This window comes from Mytilus galloprovincialis, chromosome 10, assembly GCF_965363235.1.
Source record: "Mytilus galloprovincialis chromosome 10, xbMytGall1.hap1.1, whole genome shotgun sequence".
Lineage (NCBI taxonomy): Eukaryota > Metazoa > Mollusca > Bivalvia > Mytilida > Mytilidae > Mytilus > Mytilus galloprovincialis.
The window spans coordinates 23,839,896-23,866,312 of NC_134847.1; the positions used below are offsets into that span (position 1 = coordinate 23,839,896).

The 26,417-nt window shown below is 32.1% G+C and overlaps 1 protein-coding gene and 1 long non-coding RNA gene across 3 annotated transcripts in view; one reads left to right on the plus strand and one right to left on the minus strand.

Annotated features, from left to right (window-relative positions):
* The window catches only part of LOC143047216 (uncharacterized), a 107,186-nt gene that overhangs the window by 10,225 nt on the left and 70,544 nt on the right, over positions 1-26,417 (minus strand). Inside the window, exon 1 of one of the 2 annotated variants that reach the window (XM_076220217.1) lies at positions 3,278-3,351. The exons of the other annotated variant lie outside the window; for it this stretch is intronic. Within the exon in view, the coding sequence (XP_076076332.1) occupies positions 3,278-3,291 (14 nt within the window). The 5' untranslated portion in view covers positions 3,292-3,351. Of the gene's footprint in view, positions 1-3,277; positions 3,352-26,417 lie in introns of those variants that run through there. 2 annotated transcript variants of the gene reach the window in all.
* On the plus strand, positions 19-3,236 carry LOC143047220 (uncharacterized). Its single transcript, XR_012969444.1, has 2 exons — positions 19-2,496; positions 3,009-3,236. It is a non-coding gene; the product is annotated as an uncharacterized LOC143047220 (long non-coding RNA).

A 26,417-nucleotide genomic window follows, 5' to 3' on the forward strand; every position in this document is an offset into this window, starting at 1 on the left:
AATGACATAGACAATAACTGTTTAGTGTCTTTAAATATCAGCTGTATTTGTACGAGGCTAGGAGACAAGGTGTATGCGAGCTTTTAGCGAGCTACTACACCTGTTTCGAGCCGAGTACAAATACAGCTGATATTTAAAGACACTAAACAGTTATTGTCTTTATTCTGCAATTAATTATGTATATTGTTTGTGTTTTGAAAGACACAAAAACTAACATATTAAGCATTTTTTTTCGATTTGTAATCCCTTGAGGCCCGCGTAGTAATATCAAAATCACACATTACGCTGAAGACGGGTTCGCAAAAAAAATCTCGAATGGTCAACAATAATACATCGCTCAAGGTGAATAATTATCAATTTTAACATAACAACTAATTTCAACAGTTAAAACAAATAACAAAACATTGTCAAATTTGAGACAGAAGTGTACGAGTTGTCTACGCTTCAGACTTGACATTCACTAAACATGCATGCCGAAATTGACATGGTTGATTTTGTAACACAATCATACACATTCAAGTTTTGAAATCGACAATTGTCATCGTCATTGGAATGCAACTGGAATACACATTCTGAGGTCACACAGGTTCAAACAATATTCAGTCCGGCATTGGGCGGAGCTTTAAAGCGATATCTGTATAGTATACATATACAGCATAGCGATATCTGTATAGTATACAGATACAGCATAGCGATATCTGTAGGGCTGTATCTGTATAGTAGGACACCCAATTGCAGGATAAATACATGATACATCCATGATAGAAGTAAATAATTATAGCGACCAAATCTGAATGTCGGCTTAGTTGAAGCAAATTTTCAAGTAGTCAGTGCATTGAAATTAGAATATTCGTACAATACTTCCATTCGAACTAGTTCATAACATGTCTATTCCGTCGTATTAGTGATAATTAGAAATAGCAGGTTTTTCCCGAATCCGTCTACATTTTGTTGTATTTTAAATATATCATCTGAAAACAGATTATGTTTCGTGTCTCATCAATTGACCAGAAAGTATAATTTTTAACCAAAACATCTTCATTTACTCTATTAAAAACCCCAGAAAACTTCCGTGATTGTGACTTTGCGAAGGTGTTAAGGAAAGTTCAGTGATTTTGACTTTGCGAAGGTGTTTAGGAAAGTTCAGTGATTGTGACTTTGCGAAGGTGTTTAGGAAAGTTCAGTGATTGTGACTTTGCGAAGGTATTTAGGAAAGTTCAGCGATTGTGACTTTGCGAAGGTGTTTAGGAAAGTTCAGCGATTGTGACTTTGCGAAGGTGTTTAGGAAAGTTCAGGGATTGTGACTTTGCGAAGGTGTTTAGGAAAGTTCAGCGATTGTGACTTTGCGAAGGTGTTTAGGAAAGTTCAGCGATTGTGACTTTGCGAAGGTGTTTAGGAAAGTTCAGTGATTGTGACTTTGCGAAGGTGTTTAGGAAAGTTCAGTGATTGTGACTTTGCGAAGGTGTTCAGGAAAGTTCAGTGATTGTGACTTTGCGAAGGTGTTAAGGAAAGTTCAGTGATTGTGACTTTGCGAAGGTGTTTAGGAAAGTTCAGTGATTGTGACTTTGCGAAGGTGTTTAGGAAAGTTCAGTGATTGTGACTTTGCGAAGGTGTTAAGGAAAGTTCAGTGATTGTGACTTTGCGAAGGTGTTCAGGAAAGTTCAGTGTTGTGATTATCTGTCTCTGACCAAATTAAGCATTTAGTGACTTCGTTTTAAACACCAAATTATTTCTAATTTCGTTCATCGTGTATTGTTGATCATTTGTTTAGATACTTACCTCATCACCAAAAATTTCAACAAACCCGCAGATTTACCAAAAAATAAAAATGTGATATTCTATGATAAAAACACCCATTCATTTACAACTTTTAACAAACAGATAACCATTGTTTTGAGAGCCTCTTAAATTTTGAAAATTATTAAAAATTAGGGAATGTACACTTATTTATCTCTCTCATGCAAAGCTCTGATTCCTTGCCCGGCTTTAGATATTACTTTTCGTTCCCTTTTTGTTTATAGCTCTTCATATCTTTAATAAGCTTTGGATTTTCAAATATGTTGGCATCGAGCATCACGTATTAAGAGACATTTATTGTCGAAATGCGCATCTGATGCAGAAAAATAAAACAATTTCAAGTTTTGGCACAGTTTGTTCTGATTTACAAATACAAGAAGTTCTTAACCCTAAATTTAATCTTTACAAACAATCGTTAACAATGCGATAAAAGGTTCCAGAGTTTAATCTTTTGACATATCATATTTTTTTGGGATGTTATTTGTTTGTTGAACATATGCACATTTTAGTATGCCTTGACCGACCCATATACTATTCTAATAAATATAGGTAAACGGACAGAAAGTCACAGGACAAAAAGTCATAGGACATAAAGTCACAAATTTGGTAGGACAAAAAGTCACAATCAATTGTGTGATTTTGAGTGATTGGACTAAAAAAAATCACAAGAAGTGCATATCTGTTAAACAGACTTACATGGTAAGTTACTGAGCTTTTTATGGTTTTTCACTGTTTATATCTAGTAATTAATTAGTTCGTACAAAATTCGGAATTTTAGTGAGTGCTCTTCAATTCTGCATTTGATTTGGCCTATCAGCTATTTTGATTCGAGCGCCAATGATGAGTCTTATGTAGACAAAGTTATAAGCCAGAATCTTTTACGAGTAATATAGTACTTTCAGTTGAAAGTTCACGACGAGGCTGCAGTCCTTTGCGTCAAACTGTAAATTTAAAATGGAAAAATAAAATTAATGATACCAGACGTCCATAACTAGAGCCATAGCAAAGGACTTATTATAACCGATAACAATGCTTTGTTTATAACAACATATGTATGACATGACCTTTGTTTATGATTAGTTATAACTTATGTGTTTTATTGTCAAATTTCATTTTCTTTAATACTTATTATGATTTTTATTTGTTGTTAATACCAAGTTAGGTTGATAATAAACAATGAATTGGTAATTTTATATCTTTATAAATTCCAGATATGGATTCTGAATTCAATTGTCGTTTGTCTGGAAAAGGGAACCAAGTTAAAGTACGCAAGAGACATCAATTATCTTTAGATGTTGACGTTACAAACGATCCTACTTATTTTACTAATTTCATATGTGAAAACTGTCGGTGTAAATTACATAGATGGTGAAAAGCCAAAAATAATAATAAGAATGCCAGAATCACCATTGAACTTATGGACATTGGTAGAGTCTAAATAGAACTTCCAGGATAAAAGTAAATTGATGTGTTCACATACCTTTCGAACGTCATCTCATGGCTGTAGCAGTGACATTGTAACCAGGACTGAACGTTACCCACAGCAACACTATAGTGACGTATGACATTAGTGTGATAATGGTTTTCAGTATATAAGTTAAAATTAATAATATATAAGTTAAAATTTAGATTTAAAACAATTAAATTATATTTCAAGAACTCATATATATATATATTTTTGTCAAATGCGTTTTGTTTAAACCTGTTAGTCAAATGCGTTTTGTTTAAATATACTTTTTTCACTATTTGGTCTTTTGGAAAATGTTGTTTGTGCTGTCTTTAGACCCATCTACTGTCACGGAATAGAAGTTCCTTCATAATATAACTTCCAAAAGGAAAAAATATTCTGGAATATTATTTCCACAGGAAGAAATATTACAGTATAAGTTCCTAACGGAATAAATGGTATAGAATACTTCCAATTACAGTTTCGATGCCTAACATCAACGAAGAGACATATATTGTCGAAATCTAGATCTGGTGTACACAAAAATATTGACACCTTGTGTTTGTGGCATAACATCTTAGCCACAAGTTTATTCGGTTTTCTGTTTAGTATTAAATTTATATTAAGATCCATTTTGTTAAATCTTGTGATCAATTTTATTTGGCAATCGCCAATGGCAGTCAGCAGGGTTTAAGAACATCAGTTGTTCGACCTGTTAGTCAAATGCGTTTTGTTTAAATATACTTTTTCACTTTTTGGTCTTTTAGAAAATGTTGTTTGTGCTGTCTTTAGACCCTTCTACAACGAAATTTGTTTTACATGCACACGTATAAAAATTGCGGTTTTTATCCAACGCAATCATAGGTTTGAACGTAGTTTTCAATTTAGACTTGTTTATATTTTTTCGTTTGGGCTTGTATCATATTTTCCCTCCGGTTTATATGATCCGTTCATCCTATATTGACTCTTTAAATTTAAGAGTTTATCTGAAATTGAGGGTAAATTATATGGACTTTCAATTACAGTTTCGATGCCTAACATCACCGAAGAGACATATATTGTCGAAATCTAGATCTGGTGTACACAAAAATATTGACACCTTGTGTTTGTGGCATAACATCTTAGCCACAAGTTTATTCGGTTTTCTGTTTAGTATTAAATTTATATTAAGATCCATTTTGTTAAATCTTGTGATCAATTTTATTTGGCAATCGCCAATGGCAGTCAGCAGGGTTTAAGAACATCAGTTGTTCGACCTGTTAGTCAAATGCGTTTTGTTTAAATATACTTTTTCACTTTTTTTGTCTTTTAGAAAATGTTGTTTGTGCTGTCTTTAGACCCTTCTACAACGAAATTTGTTTTACATGCACACGTATAAAAATTGCGGTTTTTATCCAACGCAATCATAGGTTTGAACGTAGTTTTCAATTTAGACTTGTTTATATTTTTTCGTTTGGGCTTGTATCATATTTTCCCTCCGGTTTATATGATCCGTTCATCCTATATTGACTCTTTAAATTTAAGAGTTTATCTGAAATTGAGGGTAAATTATATGGACTTCCAATTACAGTTTCGATGCCTAACATCACCGAAGAGACATATATTGTCGAAATCTAGATCTGGTGTACACAAAAATATTGACACCTTGTGTTTGTGGCATAACATCTTAGCCACAAGTTTATTCGGTTTTCTGTTTAGTATTAAAATTATATTAAGATCCATTTTGTTAAATCTTGTGATCAATTTTATTTGGCAATCGCCAATGGCAGTCAGCAGGGTTTAAGAACATCAGTTGTTCGACCTGTTAGTCAAATGCGTTTTGTTTAAATATACTTTTTCACTTTTTTGGTCTTTTAGAAAATGTTGTTTGTGCTGTCTTTAGACCCTTCTACAACGAAATTTGTTTTACATGCACACATATAAAAATTGCGGTTTTTATCCAACGCAATCATAGGTTTGAACGTAGTTTTCAATTTAGACTTGTTTATATATATAAACAGTAGCATGGGTTCGAATCCCGGCGAGGGAAGAACCAAAAATTTGCGAAAGCAAATTTACAGATCTAACATTGTTGGGTTGATGTTTAGACGAGTTGTATATACATTATGTACACAGCCATGTATCACCATCATTGATGGCGATCCGATGGATACATCTGTTGTAGGGTTGTCACTGACTCAGACGTACTTATATATATATATATATATATATATATATATATATATATATATATATATATATATATATATATATATATGCCGGGGAGGAAGTTACGAATCAAATCTACTGATTTTCTAGGCACTTTATATATATATATATATATATATATACAACTCGTCTAAACATCAACCCAACAATGTTAGATCTGTAAATTTGCTTTCGCAAATTTTTGGTTCTTCCCTCGCCGGGATTCGAACCCATGCTACTGTGATATCGTGACACCAAATCGCCTGCACTGCAACTATGAAACCGATTTTAATTTACGTCATAGTTGTATGTAATTAAAACTTATACAAAGGATTGAAAAGCCTAAAACCGCACGTACAACACCAGGCCCCGGGACTAAACTTGCGAATATCACCTGCTGAACTAATGGAAATTCCGGTGCGTAACCATCACATATAAAAGCATAATAAAAGTTTATAATTTAAAAAAAAAACAAAATTTGAAAATCAAAAACACATGATGAAAATGTGTTGAAAAAATGGCAGGTTTATTATAAAGTAAAATACACCATTTTAAGAAAAAGTGTCTAAGACATTAGAAAATATTACTCTCGACTTGCATTGTGAATATTTTCTCTGCAACAGTAAAAATTAGAAAATAAACCTTTCACAACATTTTTAGGGGCTTCGCAGATGTCTTGTTGCAGGGCGAAATTTCTGCCGTAAACATATATCATATTATGGCAAGCCGTTCTCGTCAAAACTATGTTTAAATCATTTTTCGAAAAATTTACACACTGAGAATTACAACAAAGCACACTGAGATTTAAAAACTTCAAAACGCACATTGAGAATTGAGAATTACATACTAAGAATTGAAAATTACACACTGAGAATTAAAAATTACACACTGAGATTTCATAAAGACGCACTGAGATTTCATAAAGACGCACTGAGATTACAAAAATGAAAAACGCACACTGAGAATTGAAAATTACACACTGAGAATTGAAAATTACACACTGAGATTTCAAAAAGACACACTGAGAATAAATAAACTGAAAACACACACTGAGAATTTGAAATTACACACTGAGAATTTAAAATTACACACTGAGAATTTAAAATTACACACTGAGATTTGTGCGCACTTTTTATGCGCACATATCTAATTAGCATACTTAATCTGAATCTAATACAAGCTTAAAACAACAAGGGGACAAAACTCGTTAGTCCTTCAATTTGGTTCCAAATTATTAATAAAAAAGACTTTAGAAATACAAGAACAAGAAAAATACCCACTTACTCTTATTACAAAATATAACCAAATGGTGAAAAACTTTATTAAAATTATAAGAAAACATTGGAACAATCTGCAAAAGAATGCAGTGAAATTTTTACTCAAGTGTCTATTATAGCATATAAACGTAACAAAAATATAAAAGATTAACTAGCGAAATCAGGGAAACAGTTGGAAGACTTTGAAAAGGGACACATGTTTAATTACTGGTAGTAATAATCTGAATTATAGGCAACAAACTTATGAATATGAGCGATGTTAAGTCTTGAAATTTATTACGAATGTTGGTTGAAGGAATCGCATTTCATTATAATGACAAAAGTTCTTGAGATCAAGATATAAATCTGTTGAATTATTCATCTCATGAATATTCATAAGTAATTTGCATATTAATCTCAGTGCGCATTTTTGAAATCTCAGTGTGTAATTAACAATTCTCAGTGTGTGTATTTCAATATATTTCATCTCAGTGTGTCTTTTTAAAATCTCAGTGTATAATTTTCAATTCTCAGTGTGTGTTTTTTATTTTTTTAAATCTCAGTGTGTTATTTTAGGTTTTTAATTCTCAGTGTGTATTTTTTCGAAAAAAGGGTTTAAACATAGTTTTGACGAGAACGGCTTGCCATATATATTCTCATTTTTTAGTGGCAATTAATTTTCAAGTCCGCTTTTCAACAAATCATCAACCATATTAGTTAATTAGACGTGTCCAGGACTGCACAAAGTACTATAATGTATGATTGTATCAAATGCTGTTGACGGTTTACAGGGAAAACAATCGCGATTAGGCATTTCTCAGTGCAGTGAAACATGGCACGCAGGTACTGAAAAGGAGTACAAGTGTGTATACCCAACTTTGAAAATCATTTTCGACATGTTTTTATATGAAAAAACGTATTTGTGTACCTCTTCATGCCAAAAAATTGCCCCCGTTGAAATTTTGCAAACATCCCATGTAGAGCAAATAACATTGATGATTAATGCTGGCCATTTGGTATATGGTCGTGTTCTAAGCTACACGTAAATGAAGGTCATACATTAATTTGTTGAATGAAATCATATCCTCTATTGACATTTTTGCAAATAGAATCTTTACAGACACAGTCAGTGACTGTGTAGCACAGTTGTGCTTCTCAACGACATGTCTACTTAAACACCGAATGATGCACCAAAACCTTATTTCATGTCATTATTATAAGCAAAAAGCACACGAGTTCGTGTCAAGATGTACTACAGATTTCAACTTTTGTTTTATTTTTATAAGTAGCTGTAAATCTTAAATGTGCCTGTGTTTTCAAACATACAAAAATATGTCTTCACTGGGAACTCCAGAGCTGAAACCTACAGACTTCAGTTTAGCAGGGACGTAACTCTATTACATTTTTGCACATATAATCTTTACAGACAAGTCAGTGTAGCACAGTTGTGCTTCTCAACGACATGTCTACTTAGCTACCAAATGATGCATCCAAATAATGACTGCGCAATATATTCTCAGAAATTTTGCAATCCTTGGACATAAACCACACCCTTTTTGTAGTAAGAAAAAATATTCTATATATAATGGCGTCGTCTTAAAGTTACACATAGAACATACTTTACTTTTATAAAGTTTAAACTTTAAATAGAAAGTTTAAAGATAAAGGTCTCCACATTAAATTAAATGGACACAAAGACCTATAAAAGCTGGCCCATAGCTGATGCTTAACCCTTCCTACCTTTCTCTTAAGTCTTCCTATACTTTTTAGTCATATACTTGTGTTTGTCAAGCATATAACTCTCATTAGCAATATGTTTCTCAACAAATGAATCAATTCTACACGGCATTGATGAAATATTTGTATTTGATGTAGCTGCTTCCCAGCGACAAATATATCAGTCATTATCCAAGAAGAGAGTAACATGTATCTGTTGCAAAACATTGCTTTCCGTCAATTTAAAATCCGTTCAACAGGTTCTTGTTTGCCAAACCAAAAATACGATGTAGGACACGTCTGAAATAAACCCTGATTGATTGTATTGCTTTTTTGGTGTTTAATGCCACTTTCTTCACTACCGGCTTTTTCATTGCGGACAGTTTTTATCAGTAGAATAGTAAAAAAAAAACAAGTGGTAGCATCAGCAAAGTGAATATTTCATTCATATATATCTGTGGTCGCTGGGATGCTGTCTCGTTGAGGGAAACTCGCATCTCCTTTTCTCCATTCAGCGTGCACATGTCGTTTGCTTATTTTTGTCGTTAGGTTGCTGTCTCATTGACGTTTATCCCACATTCTGTTTGTTGCACACTACATATTTTCAAACATGCAGTTACGGTGTTATTTCATGTATAATAAAGTGAGAAAATGCAGAAGACTTAATAGAAAAAGAAGAAATGATATTTTGTTTTTCTTCAAAAACGACCTGTTTGATCACTCGTATGTTGGTTGTCTATAAATGTAGTCCCTGTCAGTTTTATGAATGTAAACTATCAGAACTGTGTCTTTAAGGGGAAATGTATTGCTAAAAATTATTAGTTATGTTATTTGTTTGATAGTGATGTGTATCATCATTTCTTTAAATCTTAACTTTTTTCAGTTGGCATTGTTGAATTAGGTGTCAGAGATGTATGAAAGGCAACCCTGTCTACTTAAACAGCGTTAAAATCGTAGATTTAAAAGTAGTGCGACCTTTCCCATGAGTCTAATGTCTTTATTTCATGTCATTATTTTAAGCAAAAATTCTTAATTAGTATAAAGCACACGAGTTCGTGTCAAGATGTACTACAGATTTCAACTTTTGTTTTGTTTTTATTAGTAGCTGTAAATCTTAAATGTGCCTGTGTTTGCAAACATACAAAAATATGTCTTCACTGGGAACTCCAGAGCTGAAACCTACAGACTTCAGTTTAGCAGGGACGTAACTCTATTTCATTTTTGCACATAGAATCTTTACAGAAACCGTCAGTGTAGCACAGTTGTGCTTCTCAACGACATGTCTAGTTAGCTACCGAATGATGCATCCAAATAATGACTGCGCGATATATTCTCAGAAATTTTGCAATCCTTGGACATAAACCACACCTTTTTTGTAGTAAGAAAAAATATTCTATATATATAATGGCGTCGTCTTAAAGTTACACATACACCGACCGTGCAAGGGCTGTATAGCCAGTCAAGGTCGTTAAAAACTTCCATTTGTTGTTACACATGGAACATACTTTACCTTTATAAAGTTTAAACTTTAAATAGAAAGTTTAAAGATAAAGGTCTCCACATTAAATTGAATGGACACAAAGACGTATAAAAGCAGGCACTATAGCTGATGCTTAACCCTTCCTACCTTTCTCATAAGTCTTCTTATACTTTTTAGTCATATACTTGTGTTTGTCAAGCATATAACTCTCATTAGCAATATGTTTCTCAACAAATGACCCAATTCTACACGGCATTGATGAAATATTTGTATTTGATGTAGCTGCTTCCCAGCGACAAATATATCAGTCATTATCCAAGAAGAGATTAACATGTATCTGTTGCAAAACATTGCTTTCCGTCAATTTAAAATCCGTTCAACAGGTTCTTGTTTGCCAAACCAAAAATACGATGTAGGACACGTCTGAAATAAACCCTGATTGATTGTATTGCTTTTTTGGGGTTTAATGCCACTTTCATCACTACCAGCTTTTTCATTGCGGACAGTATTTATCAGTAGAATAGTAAAAAAAAAAACAAGTGGTAGCATCAGCAAAGTGAATATATCATTCATATATATCTGTAGTCGCTGGGATGCTGTCTCGTTGAGGGAAACTCGCATCTCCTTTTCTCCATTCAGCGTGCACATGTCGTTTGCTTATTTTTGTCGTTAGGTTGCTGTCTCATTGACGTTTATCCCACATTCTGTTTGTTGCACACTACATATTTTCAAACATGCAGTTTCGGTGTTACAGCCCGTAACAGAGAAGTGATCGAATTGGTGTTTCTTTACCGTCAAAATTAGCTACGTTCAGTTGGAAAGCAGGTCACGGTTTGACCCCAAGTTTATCAGCAACAATAGAGTCACGTGACCGTGAAAATTCAGTAAAAAACGGATGAGACAAACCTTATTTTAACTCACTGCATACTAATGTCGTAATAAAAACTTATTGATCTAACTAATCTTGAGTATCCATAGTTTATTCTCGTCAAAGCTCACACATCAAATCAAAGTCCTTTATTCTTTATTTTATCTGCAAACTTGGAGTTTGGGTGAAAATTGTCAAGTCTCCTGAACGAAAAATCTAAATATTTACGAGGAAACTAAAAATGATGGGCTGAATTTAAATTTAATAAAGCATCTCATTAAGACAAACACTCGATATGAATATCTCGGCAATAGAATGTTGGATACGCAAACGTCAAATTGATTTCAAACCGAAGCGGTGGTTTTTATGCCGATTTGTGCAAGTGGTTATCTCCCCTTAATATCACCAGTCAAAAATAAAAACCCAGCAAAATGCATAAAAATTAAAAAAGGAGTTTACCTTACAAAAATTAGAAAGAAAATAAACGAAACTCGATTTATAACTATGTTATGATAATATAAAGAAGAGATACTTCCCCCTATTTTTCAGAGAAGGACTAAATGTAAATATTAAAAGACAAAATATTACTGCAGTAAAAAAAAAAACAATTCAGAAATGTGGATAATGACACCTACATGTAAAATTAATAACCTAGATATATTGAAAGAAATTAGATCTGGCGGATGAAATATACTACATGCAGAATTTTTTTTAAACACTTCTGATTATATTTAATGCAATAAAACATAGTTTATACAAGTTCAATAATCTTTCTGAAATTGATATAATTATTAAATAAATAGTACTGATCATATATATTTTATATTCTATAAAGTGTGACCAAGAGTCTCAACAAATTTCTTCAAATTAAGAGAGCCTTTAAACTCAAGCCTATGTTTCTTAGTTGAACAGTAATATACAAAAAAGGGATTAATAAGTTTTATACCAAAAATATTGACAGAAATTTTGTAAAAAAAATATATGCTTTAAATTATAAGTGAAAGTGACACAATTTTAAATTTCAGAATCATTATTATTGTAAAATTAAACTATTAGATTAGCTTGCACAGTAGCCCTTTGTCTTATTTCTCAGGGTATTTTATAGATTATGAAAGTAAACTTTTTGGAAAAAATGGGGCTTCTTCTCTTGAACAGGTTGCTGTATCAGCTTCTTTAAATAATTACATATTTATAAACAAAGTATTGCATATATATACTTTATCTAAATACTAGTAATAGGAAATGAAATGAAACTGGTGGGACAAATTTTGTGCATTTTACTTCAATAATGATCAAAGATGCTTAAATTTGACAAGAATTTGCCATTTGAATAAATTCAATTTTGTAAGAACACATCTCTGAATAAACTTCTTGTTTGGCTGACTTGGCTTGATAAGCTAGTTTTTGCTCTTATTACTATAAAATTGAGAATGGAAATATAGCTTACTAAGTAAAGAGATAATAATATAAGCAAGATTTTATTAACTGACCTTCATTTTCTTTTTTCATATCTTTTTTCCTACAGAATTTTCTTTGCAATGCATTTTCTATTGCTATTTTTGTGCTTTTGTCCATCCATACAGTAGGCTATCAATAGTTTGTCAGATCTGTCAGAATTTTTCAAGACGTTTAGCTTTAAACGCAATAAAGAAGATCTTTGTTTGTTGTTTCACTTTTCCAATGTGTAAATTTTTACTATGCACATGACCCTGACACATATTTTGTTATAAACGTTACATGACGTATGTTGAAAAAAGAAAACAATGTCACCGTCAATTTGTGTAGGGGATCAAAAGGGGTGTTAGTTACTTTAAAATACAAGTATCGTATGGAATTGTGAAAATCCACAATTTTTAATCAAAATTTCATTCATGTCTTTAATAAAATCAGTATGTTAGAGCACTTTGAAACAGGTACAATGAAAAGAAGCTAAACTTCACTGTTTTGAAGTTGAAACGTAGCTAAAACCAGATACAAATTGACATGGCTGGTGGTCACTAAAATTGATGTATAAAAGTAAAAAATGATGGCTTCAAAAAAGTGTATAAATTTGAAATAGGTTTCCCGGTTTCATTTAAGATTATAACCGTTCTTTTCTGTATTTGGATACGCAAACGTCAAATTAGGAAAAATCGATTTTTTTGGCGAACAAAAAAGATGGCTATTTTTTTTAGAACGGACAGGAAAAAGGAATAGCAATAACAAGCTAAACTAAGGTTTCAACTCCCTCAGGCAAAGTTGGCTTTAGATGAATTTGGCTATATATTTTAGGTATTTTTGACATACAGCTCTTCAACGGTTTCGGTACTTATACATCTTCGGATTTCAAATGTTTGGCTTTGAGCGTTCCTGATGAAGGTATATCCAGAAAAGCGCTTCAGGCAAGCGTACTTATGATCATACTAGGACACAGTTAGTTCTAACCTGAATCAAAACATGTCCAAATTTTGTAATATTCCTGCACTTTAACAACGTGTTGTTTTCAATATTTTACATCACTGGGTCGATACCTCTGCTGGTGGACTATCAGTCCCCGAGGGTATCATCAGCTCAGTAGTCAGTATTTCGGTACTGACATGATATAACAAACTTTACTAAAATTTGTCCGTTTTTAAATTTATAAATTATTTAGAAACTAAGGTTTCAACTCCCTCAGGCAAAGTTGGCTTTAGATGAATTTGGCTATATATTTTAGGTATTTTTGACATACAGCTCTTCAACGGTTTCGGTACTTATACATCTTCGGATTTCAAATGTTTGGCTTTGAGCGTCACCGTCAATTTGTGTAGGGGATCAAAAGGGGTGTTAGTTACTTTAAAATACAAGTATCGTATGGAATTGTGAAAATCCACAATTTTTAATCAAAATTTCATTCATGTCTTTAATAAAATCAGTATGTTAGAGCACTTTGAAACAGGTACAATGAAAAGAAGCTAAACTTCACTGTTTTGAAGTTGAAACGTAGCTAAAACCAGATACAAATTGACATGGCTGGTGGTCACTAAAATTGATGTATAAAAGTAAAAAATGATGGCTTCAAAAAAGTGTATAAATTTGAAATAGGTTTCCCGGTTTCATTTAAGATTATAACCGTTCTTTTCTGTATTTGGATACGCAAACGTCAAATTAGGAAAAATCGATTTTTTTGGCGAACAAAAAAGATGGCTATTTTTTTTAGAACGGACAGGAAAAAGGAATAGCAATAACAAGCTAAACTAAGGTTTCAACTCCCTCAGGCAAAGTTGGCTTTAGATGAATTTGGCTATATATTTTAGGTATTTTTGACATACAGCTCTTCAACGGTTTCGGTACTTATACATCTTCGGATTTCAAATGTTTGGCTTTGAGCGTTCCTGATGAAGGTATATCCAGAAAAGCGCTTCAGGCAAGCGTACTTATGATCATACTAGGACACAGTTAGTTCTAACCTGAATCAAAACATGTCCAAATTTTGTAATATTCCTGCACTTTAACAACGTGTTGTTTTCAATATTTTACATCACTGGGTCGATACCTCTGCTGGTGGACTATCAGTCCCCGAGGGTATCATCAGCTCAGTAGTCAGTATTTCGGTACTGACATGATATAACAAACTTTACTAAAATTTGTCCGTTTTTAAATTTATAAATTATTTAGAAACTAAGGTTTCAACTCCCTCAGGCAAAGTTGGCTTTAGATGAATTTGGCTATATATTTTAGGTATTTTTGACATACAGCTCTTCAACGGTTTCGGTACTTATACATCTTCGGATTTCAAATGTTTGGCTTTGAGCGTTCCTGATGAAGGTATATCCAGAAAAGCGCTTCAGGCAAGCGTACTTATGATCATACTAGGACACAGTTAGTTCTAACCTGAATCAAAACATGTCCAAATTTTGTAATATTCCTGCACTTTAACAACGTGTTGTTTTCAATATTTTACATCACTGGGTCGATACCTCTGCTGGTGGACTATCAGTCCCCGAGGGTATCATCAGCTCAGTAGTCAGTATTTCGGTACTGACATGATATAACAAACTTTACTAAAATTTGTCCGTTTTTAAATTTATAAATTATTTAGAAACTAAGGTTTCAACTCCCTCAGGCAAAGTTGGCTTTAGATGAATTTGGCTATATATTTTAGGTATTTTTGACATACAGCTCTTCAACGGTTTCGGTACTTATACATCTTCGGATTTCAAATGTTTGGCTTTGAGCGTTCCTGATGAAGGTATATCCAGAAAAGCGCTTCAGGCAAGCGTACTTATGATCATACTAGGACACAGTTAGTTCTAACCTGAATCAAAACATGTCCAAATTTTGTAATATTCCTGCACTTTAACAACGTGTTGTTTTCAATATTGTAATGTTTGTATGTCGTAAATAAATTATATTGGTCACAAAACCTACAAATTTTAAAATTTAATTATAATAAAAGCATGACAAGTTGCAAAAAATACTTTAAACGTCAATCTTTTAGCCGATAGATTTGGCGGACTTTTTGACGTTACGGACGACTGTAGCGCCACCTAATTAATTCCCCCTGCTATTGTTGCTGATAGAGCTTGACGACAACGGCCGTATCGAAGGACTTGCTTTCCAACTGCGTTATCGACAAACTTAATTGAGTAGAGTGGGGTGCTCATTTTCGCCACATCTTTCCATGTTTTCTACAGTTTATGTTCAGGTCAAAATGTTTTTGAAGTATATTGATATTTCTATATGAAGATAACTTCAAATGCAAAATATACTTAAGCTTGAAAACCGGTTTGTTTTAAGAAAATCATCTGAAAAGTTAGATTAAAGGGTGTTTGAAATTTCCGGATGTTTTGTCAATGGGGGACACATATTCGCCGTTTTTACACATCTATTTAAAACCAAATAACCGCAGCTTTTAATAATTTTTATCAAATCAATTGCATTATAGATGAATAGCAGATATTTCAAAGGTATAAAGAATTCAAAATTAGGGCATTCAGTCAAATATTTACTTAGAAATACTTCTTTGAAATCGTGTTTTTTATTCAGGAAATTGTCCGAAAATCGTTGTCCGTTTTTCGGTCATTTTCGGTAGGAGCCGCAATTTTGTCTCAGTTTAAAAAATATTATATTTGTTATAAAAATATTATTTACGGGTACATTTCTTCCATTTCAGCCGTCCTTTGAAGTTTTTACACATCAAAATCCTTAAACGGCGAAATTGTGTCCCCGGCGAAAATGAGCACCCTACTCTAGTGACCGAACTATTGGAACTTTAACGTTAAAAAGATTGACAATGCTGACAGACTTTCATGTGTCAATACCGATAATATTGAAAATAATTCTAATAATATGAAACAAAATATGTCCATGCACCATTTCGATTGGGTGAAAAGAAGTCATTTCTTCAAAGTCAGAACAGAAAAAGAAGGTTTATGGAAGGACGTCTTGGTAGTATTATTTCCTTTACAATTTTACCCAAAACTAAAAGAAATATACTGGTTTAAACAATTAAAAAGGTGTTTGATAGGAATGAAGTCCTTTATTTTTATGCCCCACCTACGATAGTAGAGGGCATTATGTTTTCTGGTCTGTGGCTCCGTTCGTTCGTCCGTCCGTCTGTGCGTCCGTCCGTCCGTTCAGGTTAAAGTTTTTGGTCAAGGTAGTTTTTTATGAAACTGAAGTCCAATCAACTTGAAACTTAGTACACTTGTTGCTTATGATATGATCTTTCTAATTTTAAAGCCAAATTAGACTTTTGACTCCAATTTCATGGTCCACTGAACATAGAAAATGAAAGTGGGAGTTTCAGGTTAAAGTTTTTGTTCAAGGTAGTTTTTGATGAAGCTGAAGTCCAATCAACTTGAAACTTAGTAAATATGTTCCCTATAGTATGATCTTTCTAATTTTAATGCCAGTGCAATGATAGTGCAAGTGGGGCATCCGTGTACTTTGGACACATTCTTGTTTCGGAATACAATGTGTACCGTATGTGTGATGGATTTGAATTCAATTAATAACTTTGAAATGTTTTCTCATATGTATACACAAAAGGGAGGACTGGTATTTGTACTTCTGTTAGAATATGTCTTCGTCCGTTTCACATGATTGTCAGTTTTTAACAGTGTACAAATAAAAATCGTCCGGAAAACTGCGTTTGCTGTCATGTTGATGGGTCATGCAACATTTCACCTATTACACATAAACAACATAGGTTCTCAATTACTAAAACAAGTTCTATAAGATAGTTTCAAATCAGAGTAAACATATTCACTTCCTTATATACAGTCGAATTTGTCTATAGGTTACACAAAGCTAGTTCTTAAAACGTTTGTATCAGGGAAAACATTTGTCTTTGACTTTTAAAACACGCAGGGGAAACGGGATTTCCTAACCATTCACTTATTTAAGTCAAGCTTTTGAAGCTCGTAATAATAATCTAATGTCAGTTGGTCTACCATAAGTATAATACTATGTAATACTGTGATATTATATATATATATATATATATATATATATATAATTGGTACTTCAAATGTTTTCTTTATGTTGTATTTGCATAAATTGTCATGTTTAATGTGTTTATATCTTGGAATACGCATTGTATCATATGTGCTTTGTCCAATAAAATATTTGAATTTGAATTTATACTATTCCGTATTTCTGATTTTTTGTTCGATAACGTAAATTATACGACTTTTTTTTATGACTACGTGAACTTGTGCCATTTATTTTTGCTGGTCGTTAGGAAGACAATTTACAATTGTGCAGTGAACGTAGGCACTTATACATAACCTTATAATTCTGTTTGGAAACAAAAATAAATTCCCAATATATACATATACATGTATGAATATACATGTATTATATGTCGTGTACATGATTGGATTTTGTAGATATAACTACCGCACAGAAAAAGTATCATGGATTTCGAGGCTTTCATATTCAAGGTTTTGAATTCTACCCTTGTTGAAAACCTGTGGAGTTCTCTACAGTTTCTTAAAACATCAATTATTTTTTTTGTAAATTGGGTGCCGTCTCCCTGAACATGCTAACACTTAAGTCATATCTTTTCATTTTCATATTTTTTTTCCTGTTTGTCTCTGATGTCTTGATTGTTGGAACGATTAGTGGTATCTAACAATATTTACGAAAACTTTCTGAGAATTATGAATATTTCTTCTCTGTCAGATATGGATCATTACCAATGATAAAATGAAATGACGTACATCACATCTTATAGAGGTTTAAATTTCAAATATTCGTCAATAACTTAAGATAAAGAGCAATTTTGTCTTTAACATTTCAAATTTCAAATGTTAAAGGGTACATTTGTATTTTTTGCTTCGATTTGAAAGAAATTTATTTCAGTTTTTTCTGTGACAAAGTACACGCATAACCGTACGGTTACCTATAGTTGTTAATGTTTGTGTCATTTAGGTCTTTTTGTGGATAGTTGTCTCATTGGCAATAATACCACATCTTCTTTTTTATATGTCGGTATTGCAACAATGTATGATTGACATAATCCCGGGGACACAATAAACAGATAGGTATGAAAAAGAAAAGATATGGGGTATTCTGTATCAGACGAAAGAAAAACTTTTACAGTGTTGAATCCCATAAATATTCACAGTGCAAGCAGTGTATAATAAATAATCGGTTATTTCTAAAATTAAATGAACCTGTATACAGTGATGTAAATAATTCTTTATAACGACTTTCAAAGAAACAATGTATAAACTACAGCATGTACAGTGCAATTCGTTCTTGTTCTATGTAAACGTAAGCTATATTTGCCTTTTCATGGAAACGAAAGTATAGAGATTATAGACGATATAAAGAAAAAAACTTCGACTTAAAGAATGAAAACTTACACATTGTACATGAAATATTTTGTCGATGAAGAAATTAAATTATGTCACTTCTGAAATAAGTTTGTCGATAACGTAACTTATTCTGACGGTAAAGAAACGCGAATTCGATCACTTCTCTGTTACGGGCTGTATTTCATGTATAATAAAGTGAGAAAATGCAGAAGAGAAGATCAAAGGACTTAATAGAAAAAGAAGAAATGATATTTTTTTTTCTTCAAAAACGACCTGTTTGATCACTCGTATGTTGGTTGTCTATAAATATAGTCCCTGTCAGTTTTATGAATGTAAACTATCAGAACTGTGTCTTTAAGGGGAAATGTATTGCTAAAAATTATTAGTTATGTTATTTGTTTGATAGTGATGTGTATCATCATTTCTTTAAATCTTAACTTTTTTCAGTTGGCATTGTTGAATTAGGTGTCAGAGATGTATGAAAGGCAACCCTGTCTACTTAAACAGCGTTAAAATCGTAAATTTAAAAGTAGTGCGACCTTTCCCATGAGTCTAATGACTTTATTTCATGTCATTATTTTAAGCAAAAATTCTTAATTAGTATAAAGCACACGAGTTCGTGTCAAGATGTACTACAGATTTCAACTTTTGTTTTATTTTATTAGTAGTCTTAAATGTGCCTGTGTTTGCAAACATACAAAAATATGTCTTCACTGGGAACTCCAGAGCTGAAACCTACAGACTTCAGTTTAGCAGGGACGTAACTCTATTTCATTTTTGCACATAGAATCTTTACACACACCGTCAGTGTAGCACAGTTGTGCTTCTCAACGACATGTCTAGTTAGCTACCGAATGATGCATCCAAATAATGACTGCGCGATATATTCTCAAAAATTTTGCAATCCTTGGACATAAACCACACCCTTTTTGTAGTAAGAAAAAATATTCTATATATAATGGCGTCGTCTTAAGGTTACACATGGAACATAAAGTTTAAAGGTAAAGGTCTCCACATTAAATTGAATGGACACAAAGACGTATAAAAGCAGGCACTATAGCTGATGCTTAATCCTTCCTACCTTTCTCTTAAGTCTTCCTATACTTTTTAGTCATATACTTGTGTTTGTCAAGCATATAACTCTCATTAGCAATATGTTTCTCAACAAATGAATCAATTCTACACGGCATTGATGAAATATTTGTATTTGATGTAGCTGCTTCCCAGCGACAAATATATCAGTCATTATCCAAGAAGAGAGTAACATGTATCTGTTGCAAAACATTGCTTTCCGTCAATTTAAAATCCGTTCAACAGGTTCTTGTTTGCCAAACCAAAAATACAATGTAGGACACGTCTGAAATAAACCCTGATTGATTGTATTGCTTTTTTGGGGTTTAATGCCACTTTCATCACTACCGGCTTTTTCATTGCGGACAGTTTTTATCAGTAGAATAGTAAAAAAAAAACAAGTGGTAGCATCAGCAAAGTGAATATATCATTCATATATATCTGTAGTCGCTGGGATGCTGTCTCGTTGAGGGAAACTCGCATCTCCTTTTCTCCATTCAGCGTGCACATGTCGTTTGCTTATTTTTGTCGCTAGGTTGCTGTCTCATTGACGTTTATCCCACATTCTGTTTGTTGCACACTACATATTTTCAAACATGCAGTTACGGTGTTATTTCATGTATAATAAAGTGAGAAAATGCAGAAGAGAAGATCAAAGGACTTAATAGAAAAAGAAGAAATGATATTTTTTTTCTTCAAAAACGACCTGTTTGATCACTCGTATGTTGGTTGTCTATAAATGTAGTCCCTGTCAGTTTTATGAATGTAAACTATCAGAACTGTGTCTTTAAGGGGAAATGTATTGCTAAAAATTATTAGTTATGTTATTTGTTTGATAGTGATGTGTATCATCATTTCTTTAAATCTTAACTTTTTTCAGTTGGCATTGTTGAATTAGGTGTCAGAGATGTATGAAAGGCAATCCTGTCTACTTAAACAGCGTTAAAATCGTAGATTTAAAAGTAGTGCGACCTTTCCCATGAGAGGATGCCCGGAGCCTTTTAGAGAAGCTTATATCGTTAATACACCATTGCATTCCCATAAATGTCAATCAAAGAGAATAGTTTATAGGTTAGAGCTTGTGTGAGCCTTTTGTGAGCCTTTTGTACGCCTGTAATAATGATGTTTTACTTTGTTGATAGTAAAATAAGCTAGATATCTTTAAAAGATAATAGAAACATGCCTGAAATTGCAAATACTCATTTCGTAATGTTTGATGTTTATGTTGTGTAGGATTAATGTAAAACACAGCCACGAACTTCATAAACGCCTCATAGGCAAAATATTGTCATCATTTTGCTACTATGTACACATGTATTTTTGTTTCACGTAACTTCTTCTTGTATTTAAAGTTCTCAAAAGTTCTCTGACTTTATCAGATCAAAATCCTCATTTATGAAAGCATTGGTTGTCTGCTGGTTATCCACATGGGATATTTGTTGATGCAGTAATGTATTTGTTTTCTGTTAAGTGTTGCATGTAGATTGCTTTTATTTTCCATTTCATCTTGTTTCCAGTGTTCTTTGATGATTTATTTGTTTATACTTTTAAGACAAGGGTTAAAACTACCAAATCAAGTGTAGACAAAGACCAGTGTGGATAGTATTGCACTGCAACACATATTCCCATACCAGTTAAACACTCACTGTACCAGAACAGCATTCATACTTGATCTGTAGCTTATCATGGTTGAATTATATACCAAACATCAAATAAATATATTTGAGCACCGTGAAAAAGTGTGGAGAATTGATTTTTTGCATACATTGGCTGTCCCCTGACCATAACTCTGCATAAAATCAACAAACCTGGACAAAATTCGAGCTTGACCTGTAACTTGCCATTGTAAACACTATATACCAAATATCAAATCAATATCTTTAAGCATGACAAATAAAGTGCGGAAAAACTGATTACTTGCGTAATTTTCCTACGTACAAGAACCACAACTCTGCAAAAAATTATAAGACTGGTACAAAATTTGAACTTGACCTTTTTATACTTGTAATGGTTACAAGAGGGCAATTATTCGTTTTGCATTTTCCATAGAGTACCAGTGGTGTTCCATAATTTATTTCTCGAAGACTACACAAACTGGGAAAAATTTAGTAGCAGTTCCTGTTACTAGAAATATCAGTGTTGCATAACAACCAAAATAAGTGGGGATTGTGTCCATGGGACACAGATGATGCCCCCTTGCATATCATATAAAGCTATAAAGGGACATAACTGAAGAACGGTAAAAGTAAACTTGATCTCAGTTTTGTGGTAAGAAGTATTGTGTATAAGTTTCATAACATTTAGTTGAGGCAAACTAAAATTAGAGAACGGAAACTAAAAATTATATTTTGTAAAGGAGCATAACTGAAGAACAGGAAACGAAACACCACCAGAATTCAAACCTGATAAGTATTATGTAGTAATAAGCATTGTTTATAAGTTTCATAACAATTGGTTGAAGCACGCTAAAGTTAGAAACAGAAACTAAAAATTCAGCATTTTTTTTCATATGCAAAAGGGGTATAACTCTAGAATGGGTAAAGTAAAGCCATCAAAATTCAAACTTGATCTGTGTTATGGGGTAATAACCATTGTGTAAAAATTTCATAACATTTGGGTTAGACCAGTTAGGGAATAATAAGCAGTGTCTGAAATGAGTATCTGTGAACAATAAGGCTGATAGATTTTAACTGTTTATAAAGAATCATTATTCTATTTTTGTCACTTTTTATTTACACTTATTTTCCTATCCTTTATCTACTGATACTGGTTCGTGTATAAATGTAGATACAAACATGTTTTTTTTTTAATTATGTTGTGTTTTCAAAGGTTAACAAAAAACAAAATTCATGTTCATATTCTTTGTTTATGTTAATTTTTCAACTCCAGTTTAATTAATTATCAGATCACATGCAATTCTTAGGGAGCTACCATTTGATTTTTATGTGGGGCTTGGATGAAATTTGAAAAAAAATTGGCAGGACAGGATTTCTGAGTAAAACAAAAACACTTTGCAAAATAAAAAGGCAGGATGACAATTGATGTAAAAAAAAGTCAGGATCAACTAAAACAAAAGGCAGGACCGAATAGAGTGATAAATAAAAAGGCATGACAGAGACCACAACAGAAATGCAGGATAACATTTTTCATCCTAGCCTCCCACCCCCATAAAATCAAATGGTAGCTCCCTTAATTGAGTACAGCTGACCTATATTTTTCACAGTTAAATTTTAAAATTTAAACTCCATGTACAAACCATTAGATTAATCAGTACATTTCTTGTAAGTTTTTATAATAATAGCAGGTTACAGAAAACATTTTCACAACATTTCACTATCCATGTTTAACTTCTTAATATTTTGCACTATACAATTAGAAGATACAATCTAACCAGTTTCCATTTTAATAAATACTGATTATAATTAGTTACTTTAATAAATACTGATTATAATTAGTTACTTTAATAAATACTGATTATAATTAGTTACTTTAATAAATACTGATTATAATTAGTTACTTTAATAAATACTGATTATAATTAGTTACTTTAATGGTTGATGCAAAATTATAGATTTCTAAATAATTTAGTAGGAGGGTCTTTCAGGAATGTGACCCTATCATATGGTGAAGCATAAATGCAGGATATCTGATTACATTTAATGACTTTCCAGATAAAAACATGTGGACAGTGCTGTACATTTCATTAACAGCTAGGATTATTTGCCAGTTTTATGGCCATTGACCTTCACTGATGTTAATAAAATTAGTAATAAGAAAAGGTTGTAGGGACTTTATTTTACTTTATAAACATTTAACAATTCATAAAAACTATGTTGCAAAATCAGAAATTAGTGCAATGTTTTTATCAAAAAAAAATTGCAACATCAAACATTAACAAAATATGCAATGTACATAATTAGCATTTTCTGAATCACTTTATTAATCTTGCTTTTATGTCTGTTGTCAGTAAGAAATTACAAAAAATGTTATGAATTTATTTTAGTATTTATTTTGTATTGAATCATTTCAAGAACAAATTCAAGGCAGGTTTTCACATTCAAACATGAAATTTAACTACTCGTTTGTGAATTACCAAATAAATATATGACAATTTTGTTTTCATATTTATAAATGCATTTCATGAAAATGAACAATTCAATTTACAACAATTTGAAACTAATAACATACATGATGGAATAAACAACATAATAAATTACACATCTAATAACCTGACTAATTAAGCTAATAATTCCCACCACCTTTTATCTCTACCACTAAAATTTATCTTCTTAGATGTACATGCAAAACTATAAAATTAATTTAAAATCACACTACATCTATCTTTCTATCTATTAAATGTGGAGTTTACTTTTTCATCCAGTTGATGGTTAGTTCACAGTGGACAAATTAGTTCCTATTTAGTATAATTTGATACTTCATAAAACAGTGGAATGACCATTTGACCATTTGATTTTAATTAATTTATGAAATATGAAAAGTCTGCCAAAAAATTCCTAAACACAATTCGTTGCATAAGGGTGAATATCACTTCTGATTTTCAAATCAATAAAGGCTAAATAAAACATTGTAAGTAATTGATAATTTTTTGTCTACTAAGAAACCTCATGCGGCATTTTTGGGCCAATCACATTGGCCTTGTTTACAAACACTGTAGAGTCACACTTAATTCCATTACTGTTCAACCCTATCAAATAAAATTAAGTGCATTCAGTAGACTCTATTTTTTATCCTTCTATCAAAAAAATATTTATTACAGACATTATCTTTCATTCATTGGACTACACTGACTTAAGTGTTCCACACATAATGCTCTCCCAAAAATGGGTGGTCCTGATGACGTATATCTATTTATTGAATTTACCCCTATAAGAATGAAAAAATAAAAATCCAATAAGATTACTAAGATGCAAAAGCATATCTGTGTAAGAATGCAATATATAAATGTATTCATTCACATGGATAAACAGCCGAGCAAAATTTACACTAAAAGTAAAGAATTTTGCTGATTTAAACTTCAAAACTTTGAACAAGTATGTAACTTTATATTTTCTCTTTGAAAATGATTCACATATTTTGTACTTGAATTTATGTTGAACAAGTGGTCACCTTAATCAAAAGAAATTCCTTGAAACATAAAATAATGAAACAAATATAAACAAACAAAATTCTGTTCAACACTTTATGTACAAAAGAAGAAACCAAGAAATAATTCACTACTTCAAAGATGTACGTCTTTTACATTCTTATTTTTACATCACAGATGTGTAGGGTATACAATCTAGAGGTTGTTATGTATAGTGTTAAAAATAAAATTCAACTTTTTTACTTTTGAAATCACTATTACATGTATCACTTAAAATATTAGAATATTAATGAATTGTCCCATCATTGCATGTATTATTTAGTGAAGAAAGATGGAAGGAACTTTATTGGATCTTATGCATAATATCAAATCAATCAATAGCAATTGCTTCTATTAATAATATGAATAAAATATCTATAGCTCACTGTTAAAAGTTAGTTCTATGGCTATCAAAGTTGATAAAAGCAATGATAAAAGCAATGCCCCCCACTTCCAAATATCCATATTTAAAAAAATAAGTAAGTTCAATTATCTTGAAACATTTCGGACCAAAATGATTTTTCTTCATGCACATTCTCAGGATGTGTCTTTCACCTATGTAAAGTTTCATTTTCATTAGCTAGTCTCTATCAAGCCATCAAGCCATTATTAAAGAAGGAATTGGGCTTGTATACGAGATGCCCAATCAAGGAATTTGATAATAATCGTATTTCAAATTGCTCCTGGCTTTTAAGATATCAGAAATGGGTAGGTCAATAAAGGGTCACAGGAACCTATAAAATAAGCCTGATTTGTTTTCAATATTATTTCTAGAGAATCTTCAAGGAATGGTCAAATGTTTGAAAGATTTTTTTTAAATTTAAAAAAAAAAAGCCGGTCTGCATGGTGCCAGAATTTAATAAGCTTTAAAGCGGAATGTCAATAACAGAAACCTGAGAAAATACAAACTGTGACAATTGTGTTAAAACTTGACCATGCGAATTAAGAGATATGGAGCTTATATTGGAAATTAAAAAAAAAGATTACAATAGATCATATGGAACTCAGCCCCGAGGTTAAACATCATGAAATAATTTAGAAAACTATTGAAATTTAGATTGGATCTGAAAAAACAGTCTTGTTAAGTTTAGCCGTTGTTTTTCTGCATTTATTTTTTTCTCATTGTTCTCCTTTGAATCCATAAATTGAGGAAACTGTAAATGAAGCTGGTTTCAATAGCATCTAGTTTTATGTGGTTTGGATCTCTGGACATTATAATTTCTGATGTCTTCTCTATGTGAACCCTATCTCCTGGTGGTAACATAGGTGTCTGCTTCTGACTACCTTTAACTGTGCTCCTACATTTGATCAATGTTATCAATACTGTAAATTTGATTGTACAGTGTCGATAGATGTTGAAATATTTGACATTTGTTCAAAAGAAATGTTCTGTGCCTCTCGTATGGTTCCATTTTGCTTTTCAATGAAATTAAGCTGTTCTGATAATGTCTGATGTTTTAAAAATTCCTGATCAGGTGATTTCAATGTTTGACAGGTCTGGTTAGGCATTGGATCTTGAATGATTTCTTGCTCTTTGCTGCTAATAATATCCATGGAGGATAAAAGGAAGTTCAGACTCTCAGATGGTTCTGTTTCTGCTACTACTGTTAGGTAATCAATGTCAAGTGCAGATTGTGCATCTAGTAATCCATAGAAAGTTGGATC